We start from the raw sequence: 11,610 nt of genomic DNA, 5'->3' as shown, positions 1-11,610 counted from the left end.
AAAATTGGACGGTTAGGTTCCTTCCAAATATTCTCGATCAGGAAGTCAGACCACAATGATGAGGGTGGGTTTCTCTCTTTTTTCTTTTGTGTAAACAAAGGATAAGTGAGCCCCACGTGTCATAAACATCTAACTTAACGGAGTCAACTTTTTATGCCATGCCAGCCTTGGCGAGTAGGCCATGACTGTCATAATCCGGGTCAGATTTAATCAAAACGATCATCAATATTTTTTAATACAAAAACCAAATTTTTGGTAGGTATATGAGAAAAAAGATAGTTATATGTGACATTTTTTTAAAATTATTTGGATTGCTTACCACATGTATCACATGGTAGTTATACGTGACCCTAACCCGGTATGTGGTAGTTCTCTGCAATTTACTCACTGGCGCAAGAATCTGCTATATATAGACGTTTCCGTTCCAACGTCCTACAAAATTGCAAATCATCTGGCAGCCCCCCTTCTTGTCAAATTTCTGCCACAACGAAAGGCATGTGTGTATAGCACGCATCTGTCACCTAGTACCACGCGGAACGCACCATGCTAGCGAAGGCTGTTCCTCGCCCCTGCTCCGGCGCTGGCCGCCATGGCGCGCCAGCGGCGAGGCTGCGGTCTGTCGGCGTCGCCGGAGGTCCGAGGAGAGGAGGAGCCGGTGGCAGGCTCGTGGCGGCGGACGCAGGGGAGAGGATGCCGGTGGTGGCTGTGGCTGCCGGGAAGCAGCCCGTCAATGGAGCAGCCATGGCAGGTGACTTAGTAATTGATTGCGAGTCTTCTTCCTTCTCGTTGCAGTTAATACTACCATTTAAACATATTGCCATTTGTTAATACATCTTCTTTTGACAACGCCGATAGAAATCTTCTAGTATTGTGTTGTATAACCAAAATGTCACCTTTTCTATATAGTGGCTATTGCCTAGGGAAGTATATATGGTTTTGGATAGAAACTAGAAAAACAAGCGGAATTAGAAAAATGATGCGAGCCTTCTTCTTCTGTTCTTCTTCTCATAACATAAAGTAAAAATTAAAAATCATATGAACTAGTTTTTTTAAAGGAGGGTGATGCATGCATCTATTTTTATTAATTATTCATCAAGACCTTACAAAGTAATACATCAATAAGTCTAAATCCACCATCGACAACTGTCGCTACTCCTAGTCAGTTGATGAAGGGTGCAGATTGTCGGGGTTACATACCTAGACATCACATCAAAGCCCAACGTCTAAAGCCGGAGTAGCCAACCAAGCCGAATTGCCGAGTCTGATGACACACCGGTCCGCCACACCCTCAGCGGACACCGCATGCACACGCTGCAGAGGCTGTCACCACCGTCTTTCATCGATCCATCTTCAGAGCAGGTACTGATGCATCGACCTTGCCGGGCCTGTAGTTCACGCCACTACGGCGCCAGACAACGCCACCTCTCTACACGCGTCCATCATCATGCAGCTGTCGCTGAGACCCTATAAAGGCACGCCGCCGAGACTCCACATCGTTAATGGGTCACAGGGAACGCCGCTCCACCGCAGAAGTCATCCATTGGTCCCTCGAGTCTATGCACATCTCCAAAAATGAACCCCCCCCCCCCCCCCCCCCCCCAAGGATGGTACCACACAAGATAACCGTCGTCATACGAATTGTTAGCATTGAAAAGTTAAAACTTCCAGTACAAGTAACTAAAATCATTTCTATTCCCAAAGTAAAATTATGCCACACATACTTCCGTTATTGTAAAACTAGTGCATGGATCACTGGCGCTGAAATTTATTTTTTCAATCTGATTTTTTATTACTTGAATCATAAATGAGTGCTTCCAAATAATTGCTTGGACGTACTAACTGGCGGCGAAGAGATAAACGTGGAAATTCGATGCTTACAACTACTCCTCTGGTTCTTTTTACTCTGCATATAAGATTTGCGTCAAAGTTCGTTAAGTTCGACCAAGTTTATATTAAAATATAGCAACATCTAATGACATTTTTCTATATGTTGGTCAAATTTCACAAATTGCATGATGCATCTAATGACATTTTTCTATAATCTTGGTCAAACTTTGTGAAATTTGACCTGCCGACAAAGCTTACATGCAGAGTAAAAAGAAACAGAAGGATTATCATTCAATCCTTTTCTGTTCAGGGAAAAGGAAAATCATTCAATCCATTTTATGAGTCCCTAGCTGACTTTTCAGATATATTTCTCACCATGTGCAACACTTGGTGCATTAACATATTTGTGGATTCCCAATCCTCAAAACCAACCCCACCAACTTGGTCTCTGATTCAATTCATTTTATTATGAGCAACAACCTCCATGTACGGACGAGAACGATTTGGGTGAATATGACAGAATAGCAGCTGAGTTTGGCTTGTCAGTAATCCTCTGTTTGACTATACATAGTGTAACAGTTTCTCGGTGGGGCTTGCAAAAAGGGAGCCAAAAAAGTTAATTTAAAGGACAGGGGTTTATTTGGAATTTTAATGCAGTTCAAAAATGCTGCTCGCTGGTATAAAACTAAGACAAATAACCCCTGTCAATTTTCGAACATGTCTCAAGTTTTTTTTAAACAGCACATGGTGCTGCGAGGAACGGTTGATGCTGACAAAACCATAGTTTGATGATAATAACATAGAGAACTTCAAGAAGAAAATGGAAAACTTGCTATACTATTAAGACAGCACATGGTTCTGTGTGGACTGGTTGGTGCTGACAAAATCATAGTTTGCTGATACTGTCTGGAACTGGGACCCTCAAATGGGATGCTCACCTCAATGACATGTCCATGCAACCAAACATTTTCAGTTTTATCATGTCTCCTGTTTTACAAGCTTTAGCACTCCTCTTCTCTTTATGGAGTCAATCATAACAGAGTGTATGGATCAGCACCTTTCTTAGATCTTCAATTATGAGAAATCACAATCCTGGAACACTATACGCCAAATGTGATTATCTTTGGCAGCATTATACAATACAGGATTTATCCTTTCAAGACCCTTACCTTACAAGCCTGAAATTACCAGGTATCGACAAGCTTGTGACCTCAACTGTTGGGAAATCGACAAACATTCTTTGGCATGACTGTCCAATAGGTCAGTTTGAGAGGCAGAAACTGCTAAATCAGAAGGGTTGTGTTGTGTGGATAACAGGGTTAAGTGGTTCAGGTATTTACGAGCTGATCAAGCCATCATAGTCATACACTAAACTGTGGAGCCTCTATTATATTTGTAAGATCTCAACATATACTTCAGGGAAAAGCACACTAGCATGCGCGCTAAGTCGCGAGCTGCACTCCAGAGGTCATCTGACCTACATTCTAGACGGTGACAATCTAAGGCATGGGTTAAACCGAGACCTCTGTTTCGAAGCAAAGGACCGTGCTGAAAATATACGCAGAGTAGGTATGTTTTGTCCGTTCAAAGATCCCAGTATTGTGGTCGTTTTTTGCCTTGCAGTTATACCATTTCTAAATGTGTTCATGTCCAACTTTTCAGGAGAAGTAGCAAAGCTGTTTGCAGATGCTGGTCTGATCTGCATTGCTAGCTTGATATCGCCCTACAGAAGTGAACGCAGCGCTTGCCGTAAATTACTGCACAATTCTACATTCATTGAGGTATGTTTTCGCACACTGTAGAATTCCTTCGAACCATCTGGTCGATCTTATTATCAAGGTAACCAGCATAGAAAAGTGTATTTTCTGTAGGTGTTTTTGAATGTCCCACTTGAAGTTTGTGAAGCCAGGGATCCAAAAGGCTTGTACAAGCTTGCCCGTGCAGGAAAAATCAAAGGTAAATGAACCAACTGACCACCATCTTTATTATGTTTTAGCAAATCTTACTTTGTAAATCATCCTCAGGGTTTACTGGAATTGATGATCCTTATGAACCACCTTCTGACTGCGAGGTTAGCAAGCGCAAATATTTGAACGCCCAAATATTATTAAAAGCAACATAGTTGTATTATTACCAACTGCTCTGTAAGAGGTTCCTAGTTCAATAATGATGGGTGTTCATTTCGCTCAGTGAGCCCTTTAACTGCTCCTTGCAGATAGTGATACAGTGCAAAGCTGGTGACTGCGCCACGCCTAAATCGATGGCTGATCAAGTTGTGTCATATCTCGAAGCAAATGAGTTCTTACAGGATTAGAGACGTATGCTATGGACAAAAAAACATTCTGAAATTGGATCGCCAAGGGATGTGAAATATGAGGTACTCCCTCTGTCCCATAATATAAGAGTGTTTTTTACACTGTTGTAGTGTCAAAAATGTTCTTATATTATGGGACGGAGGAAGTAGTGTTTATGTCTAAAAAGAGTGATAATAGTATGGGAACATATTAACATAAAGATCGAATCTGTACATCACTATAATAAATTGAAATGTTTTGACGCAACAAAAATGACTCGTGTGGCTGTGTGCATTGATCGATGGGACGAGGATGGGTACCCACCTGCATTTTGTACAGTTCTAAACACACACAAGAAAAACTATTTCTTTCTTGAAGCCACCCTGAAAATGTACCCAACCTGATTAGCACCGTTAGATTGGCCATTAGCAATTTAATATGACTGAGGGCACTCCACCCGCATAGGAATATTCCACCCGTTGTGTCCCACTGATCCCACCAATTGCGCTAATCCCTTCATATCAAAAGTTCCCTAACCCAGCGCCCATCGGAGGCACGCACGCCGCCCCATTGATTCATCGCTAATCGCTCCTCCGCTCCGCTTGCCCTCCACGCCCACGTAACGCATCCTTTATTGGAGTAACCGGAGGTCGCCGCTCCTCCCTGTTCTGTTCAGGAGCTCGCCGGAAGCACGCCGTTGGTTCTCGAGGTCTTTGAACAGAGGCAAAACAACACGCACCAATGGCCACTGCTCACTAGCATAACCAGCAGCACGTGGGTGCCGCTTCATAGCCGACGACCAATAGAGGTGAGCCACACGTCCGCCTGATTGCCGGATCTACCTTTCTCGCCGCTCCCTGGGTTGGACGATGACGACGCTATCGGCTTTGCTCGGCGTCGTGTCTCCTCTTGAGGACATCGTCTTGAAGATGGTTGGCGACGGCTTGTCTAGCATCTCCGTGAGAGGAGCAGAGGCACCCTCCACATACAAGTGCGTCAGGCAAGTTATGTCGGCCAACCTCGCAGGATTGAAGCAGCATATGTTTGCTCTATCGGACACAGCGTTCCTCTTTGATGTCGTTGAGTTTTGCGGATATGCTTGTGGCAGCTTGGATTGATACACTGGTTTTTATGTGCACTTTCGCAGCGACGAAAGCGCTCGAGCGCCCGGCCTGGCGTGTTTTGGGGTGTTGGTCATTTGATGTGTTGTATGTATTATGGTGCTTTAGGCCTAGTCTTGTTAGACGCTACTTAGGTTTTCGCCCGTTTTCCCTCGATAAACCAAGCAACCCCGTTTCATTTCTTTTTTTAGCACTCGTCTTATACAATGCATTTTTCCTCTGGTGGTGTTATTTGTAATACCTTCTTCTGATCAACGAATTTGGCAGCTCTTCTGCCAACATTCAAATAAAAAGAGATTTGGTCTTGACTGCGCCGTTGGGTTTCTCTCTCTATCTCTCGTTCATGTGAATTTCTTTCTATGTTTCCCACCAGGACAGTCTGATGTGAGCGAGTTTGTTGCCTAATCCGTGTGTCAAACAAGCATCTATACTCGTGTTTCTCTTTGGGATGTGTGTAAACAACACTCTGTACTCTCGACCCCCTCCTGCCTCCATCCCAGGGCGATTGGGAGGGGGGGGGGATCAAATCCTGCCGCCGGCGTTGACCACGATGGCGGCAGCGCCTGGTACCAGTGGCGCTAGGGCAGGACGATGTGGTGGTAACCCAAGAAGCGACTGGGGCGCCTCGGGTAGGGTGCTTCGCATGACGACCAGGGCGGCTTCCTGGCCATGCAGCGGCTGCAGCAGCCCCATGGCTGGCGGGATTCTCCAGTGGGTTCCTTGGCTCTACGATGGGCGGTGGCAATGGCCATGGATCTGGCATCTCGACCAGATCTGTTGTCGATCCTTCACGTGGATGGTCAGTGGCACGATGAGGGCTCCGATGAGGGGATGAAGGATCTCCGTGGGAGTACCGATGACGCCATACATCTTCATGGCGAGGCTCCGTGCAGTTCCAGCCAGCCGCGAGATCGGGACGACGCGGCTTCCATGATCGGGACAGAGACGTGCAGGATGGTGTTGTTGTCTGACGCCGTAGTAGCTCCAGGGTTGTGGTTGATGTGGAAGGCGTTGGACGTGAAAAGAGGGCATCTGTATGTGAGAAGAGGGATTGACTAGGGGAAAAATTAGATGGAGCTTGAAGGGACCGGTATAAACCTTGGCCGTCTGTGTGGTGCCAACGTGATGCTGTGCTGCCGTGCTGCTTTGGTGCTCTGGTCGATGGGCATAGGCGTTGGCATCGGATCGGCCTGAGCGGGATGGGGACACGCGGATCTGATCAAGCTGCGGCTGCCTTACAGGAGATGATTGTGCGCGCTCACGCGTTGGCTGCCTCGCGTGCAAGGCATTTGCTCGTCAGATTTGATCCATCCAATCCAGCCCTTGTTCAGATCTAGATGGCATGTTGGCGGTGATCTAGACTCGGTCGGCCGGGTGGTGGTGCGTGTAGACTGTTGCAGCGTCCTCCTGCGGCTCCATGACAGCTGTGGTCACTAAAAGATCTCCGTGAGGATTTATCTCTCCAGATCCGGTGGTTGACTCCAGTGATGAGATGCAAACTATGGGTAAAGACTTGACGTAGAGGAATGATTGTTCAGCGGCGGTGATCGCACATCGCATGTAGCTGCTGGGATAGCGGAAAGTGGTGGTGACAACACATGAAAGACTTCGATGGTGGTGCTATGTGCACCGGTCTTGAGCTCCGTGGCGAAAGCCTAGGTATGACCTATGTTGGTTCCTGGCAATGGCGATATTTTTTATGTCGTTACCTTGTTGAAGGCATTGCTCGGACATACTCAGCCTATTTCTTCAGGGTGAAAACCTTGATTCTGCCTTCATGGTTGGATCCGGCGACGTCAGCGCTTAAGTGTCGTCACCTTCCTGAAGGCGTTGTTGTTGAAGAGTCTCATTGTCCGTGTGATGAAAGATGGTTGGTGTGGATATGGCCATTGCTATAGTTTGCCGACTGTGGATCTGATCGCTTTGGGCCTTTTTTCTTTTTTCTTTTTTTACTTCGCCTATGCATAGTTTTGGTCTTATACAACTTTGTTGTTGCCGGCGTGTTTGTGTGTGTTGGTGTTGGCTGTATGCATCCTAACTATGCAGAGGCCGGATGTGTGCTCATAGTGTTTGTATTCTCTTGATGCTCCATTTTAAGCCAATAAAATTCATCCTTTATCGAAAAAATAAGGAGGTAATAGCATCCTAGATACCCTAACTTGCATAGAATGTGACGATTTAGTTCTAAACTTGTAAATTTTGACTTCACCATATCCCAACTTGCACCTCATGTGATGATTTAGTCCCATGCCAGTGAGAACTCGACAATTGGCAGTCAGGTGGCTGGACCGGTCAGCGCACACACTTTTGCACAAAACCCCCCTGCCATTTCCTTTAATCAACCCGCACTTACCTCCACCTAAATTTGCGGTGGCATTGATCAATCAAAACGGTCTTTGCCGTGGTGGGCGGAGCAAATCATTCTTGCATGCATGCACGCATGCCTCGATCGATCGTGGTCGTTGAGTGGAGTTGTACGAGAGAGTACGCTGTTTCGGAATTCTCGGATGATTGATGAGTGGATTCAAAGCTGGAATCATATTACCATTTCTTTCGATAGAAAAAACAGAAACAGAAAGGAAGCCATGCACAATGCACGTTGCGCGGGCCTGCGTATTGGTGACCAGTACAGTACCGCTGTCCGCTGACCACTGACGGCTCGAGTGCCCGCGCCAACACAAGCTAGCTAGCTAGCTATAGCTGGAGTACTCCGGTATGATGACCGTGTAATTTCGATCGCCGATGAAATGCACGTACGTGCACGCCATGCATTGATGCTGAGTCTGGGAAGAAGACTCGAGCTAGATCTCGAGCGTACGCAACCAACTTCCGTGTAAACAACTTCATTACCGAATCGTTCGATCAAAAAATTACTCCCTCCGTTTTTATTAGCTCCACGTATTAGCTTTAACTGAAGTCAAACTTTATCAAATTTGACCAAGTTGAAAGTAACATATTTATGTGATGTGAAAATATATCTAATGATTAATCCAATGATATTTTTTAGGTTCAATGATATATATATTTGAAGGTATATATGTTAATATATTTTTCCACAAACTTGTTGAAAGTCTATAAAGTTTGAATTTAGACAAACCTAATATGCAGAGTAAATAAAAATGGCGGACGTAGGAAGAAAACACGGGAATATGATGCATGTCACGCAGCATAATTTTCCTATTGCATCTTAAAAAATAAGTTGGAGTTAATAGAGAAAAAATATACTCCCCTAAAAACTTTTATAAGACATCTTAAGTCACTATTTGAAGCATAGGAATGCCGTTCTCAGTTATATAATTTTTTGCCAGATGTAGCTCATATTTCATTAGATAAATTTATGATTATTATTTTGACTCAAATGCGATGGTGGTGGTGGTGGTGGTGTGTGTGTGTGGGGGGGGGGGGGGGGGGGGGGCTCTAAACCAGAAGAGAAGAAGTAATAAACAAAACTAAGATTTTGGACCGTCATAAGTTCACTTAGGCTAGACTAGTATTTTCTATAACTACTAATCGTGTACGTGCGTGAACTGAGCCTATATCACATGGTTAGGTTCTTTGTAATGGAACTGATACATCAGTGTTCAAGTCCTAGACTTGGCACCGATAGCCGCATTTTACTGAATTTATTTCAGGCCTTTCGGCAATGTGCGTTCAGTGGGAAGCGATGTTCCCGTCGACTACGAGAACGTCTGTGACGACTTCAACAATCTCTATATACTGTATCGGCTCAGTATCTCGGAGGTACCCATGTACCAAGGTATGTGCAGTGGCGAATCTAGAAGAAAGTAGAGGATGGACTTAAAGTTTACGCAAGCATATGTCGTTCGAACATGTGTTGGGTTGGCTGGCAAGTGGTTGGGCTGGTCATAGACTAGTAGTAAAACAAAATTTGAGTGTTTGTGAATATCTGCATTTGTACGGTGTTAAAAAACTAGGCCCGTACAACGTACGTCAATATTAGACAATATATTAAGTGTATTGTACATTACAAGATATAAATTGCATGTAATATTGGATAGGATATAATTACTTGGTTAAATTGATGTTGATATTAGACATGATATTAATTAGTAGAGGGTGGTAAACATGTTTATAATGCTAAATGTATGTTTAATGCTAGCACCGAAGCGTTGTACACGTTGGATAAATGCAGTTGAATGGGTGAGATTTGTTGAATTTCTATGACTTGTTCTTTTTATATTGACATGGATATAGAAGTACCGTCCCGAGGCAGATGACGTTTTTTTGTTGTTGCTACAATCAAAATATTTGGGTGTTGGTCGGAGCTATATTTTAGCTTTTTTTAGCACCTTTGTTGCTCATGTCATTAACAAGATAAGCATCTATCCTGGTTGAGTTATGCGGTCGGCACTGTCCATTGCAGTGGTACGTGGCTCTGGCTATGTGTGCACACCCAAATCCTCACCGGCAACGTGCGTGACAAGCCTGCATCTTTCGGGCCTTTTCGCCAGATCCAAAGGAACAAGAGTCGATCATCGGAGCAGATTTTGGATGTACGTACGCCGATGCAGATTTGTCCGCTAAACATCCCGGCTAGCTTACTTGCACCACGCCACACTCTACTACGTGAACATGTACAATCGGAGTGAGAGTGGACCACAGCTGTGTGCTCATACATGCAAATTAACAACTCATCGTATGGCGAATCAACCTATGGTTGAGTTGGTTAGGTGGACAGTGGTATCCTCAACCCATCAGGGTTCAAATCCTAATGCTCGCATTATTCCTCATAGGGGTAGGGTGTGTATATAAGTGCTTGTGTCTGTATTGATGCTAAAAAAACAACTCACCGTATGGTTATAGCTTAATTTCGACGCACCATGACCAGGCGGCTCCTTCCTACGTGGCGTGCATGGGGCCAACGCAGGACATCTGCGTGAGTGACTAGTCACACGTGTGTATAGTACACACACTCACTCTTCGAAAAAATGTCTGACGTTATTTTGCTTACGTGGACGGCAGCAAACTACCCCCCGGCCTCTTCTAGAATGCTCTCACTCACTGAAAGCACCTTGGGCTTTGGCTAGCACGAAGCGAGAGGAGCAGTGAAGCGCCAACAACCACCTTCCGGTCGCCGCCATTTCTTCTACTGCAGTTTCTCGTCGCGTCGAGCCGGGTGTTTGGTGGTGGATTGTTTTCTGCAAAAGTGCGTGTTGATTAAAGGAAACGACAGGGGGTTTTGTGCAAAAGTGCGTGCGCTGACCTGTCCAGCCACCTGGCTGCCAATTGTCGAGTTCTCATTGGTCTGGGACTAAATCATCACATAAGATGCAAGTTGGGTATGATGAAGTCAAATTTTACAAGTTTAAGACTAAATCGTCACATTCTATGCAAGTTAGGGTACCTCGGGTGCTATTACCATTGGCATGGGCAGTCCGGGCTCACAACGTGAGCCTGAAAGGCTAATTGTTGGGCCCCTAACCATGGGTCCCCTGTCGTCTATCTCATCGACCGGATTTGAAAGGGGCTAGACCATGTGAGTTTTCTCTTTGTTTGCTTAGGGAATTTAAAAACAAAATTGAGCCAAACTTTTCAAAAGATTCCCCTCCAGTTGCTTCGAAGTGGGGGTTTTGAATAGACGAGAAAGAGTGAGGGATACAGGCAAGAAAAATTGAGATGGAAAAGCACACAAAAAATATTCTTATTTAAAGGTATATAAAAATAAGAAAAATGTCTATCTCCCCGAGTGTCACGGTCGGCAAACATACAGCCCTGGAGCTTTGGCCCGATGTTATGCCAAGCGCCGTCTGTTTAACGAGCCGAGCGTCCCCATAATTTGCCTCGGCGTACAGAAAACGCTCCGCATTCCGACAGCTAGCGAACACAACTAAAGCTCATGAATTGACTAGTCCGCGGTGTCTATATAACAGAATAATTTATGGTTGAGATGCACACTAGTACTACTGTAGTAGGGAAGATGCCCCGGCCAGGTCATCGCCCGTTTTATGTGGCAACGTTTGCAGGCAAATCGCAAGTTTCATTAATGCATACAGGACGAAAGACCATACGTACTTCCAGAGCTACGGACGAGACCATACGTATAGCTTTCTGGCCATCCTAGAAGAGGACGAACGGTACACCCTAGCTGCACTGTATTTCTTGTTAGTACTGCTGTCCTCTTGCGTTTGTCAGCACTTCAATAACAACGTGGGCTACGGGGAGCTGGTTTCCTCAGCTCGGCTTTAGCTTTGGCGCTCTTGTGCGTGCTCTTTGTCTTGTTCCGGCGTCCTCATGTGGATGCTGTTGTTTCCCATGGCGTGGTTTGCTAACTCTGACGCTCTCGCAGACTCGCACATGCGCTACCATCATCCTTTCACCTCAAGGAGAGAGAGATCTAAGTACTACTC

General features: G+C 45.2%; 1 protein-coding gene across 2 annotated transcripts; it reads left to right on the top strand.

The window, feature by feature from the left end:
* The first annotated feature begins 435 nt into the window (after positions 1-435).
* On the top strand, positions 436-4,394 carry LOC125542630 (adenylyl-sulfate kinase 3-like). 2 transcript variants are annotated; one of them, XM_048705729.1, is made up of 7 exons: positions 436-748; positions 3,019-3,159; positions 3,247-3,396; positions 3,490-3,608; positions 3,699-3,783; positions 3,852-3,898; positions 4,043-4,394. In XM_048705729.1, exons 1-7 carry the CDS (start codon positions 544-546, stop codon positions 4,139-4,141), a joined length of 846 nt encoding a protein of 281 aa, XP_048561686.1. In that variant the 5' UTR covers positions 436-543; the 3' UTR covers positions 4,142-4,394. The 2 variants fall into 2 exon arrangements, with proteins under 2 accessions (XP_048561686.1, XP_048561687.1); XM_048705730.1 differs by lacking the exon at positions 3,852-3,898.
* The last annotated feature ends 7,216 nt before the right edge of the window (positions 4,395-11,610 follow it).

This window comes from Triticum urartu, chromosome 3 (genome assembly GCF_003073215.2).
Source record: "Triticum urartu cultivar G1812 chromosome 3, Tu2.1, whole genome shotgun sequence".
Classification (NCBI taxonomy): Eukaryota; Viridiplantae; Streptophyta; class Magnoliopsida; order Poales; family Poaceae; genus Triticum; species Triticum urartu.
Note: the sequence above shows the minus strand (reverse complement) of the source record. Positions and strands in the feature narration are given on the sequence as shown.

What these genes read in the sequence shown, in the direction of transcription:
- LOC125542630 (XM_048705729.1), top strand. Translation starts at nt 544, where the DNA reads ATGCTAGCGAAGGCTGTTCCTCGCCCCTGCTCCGGCGCTGGCCGCCAT. An exon ending in CAATGGAGCAGCCATGGCAG is followed by an intron (nt 749 to 3,018) that starts GTGACTTAGTAA and finishes TGAAATTACCAG; the next exon opens with GTATCGACAAGCTTGTGACC. An exon ending in AACAGGGTTAAGTGGTTCAG is followed by an intron (nt 3,160 to 3,246) that starts GTATTTACGAGC and finishes CATATACTTCAG; the next exon opens with GGAAAAGCACACTAGCATGC.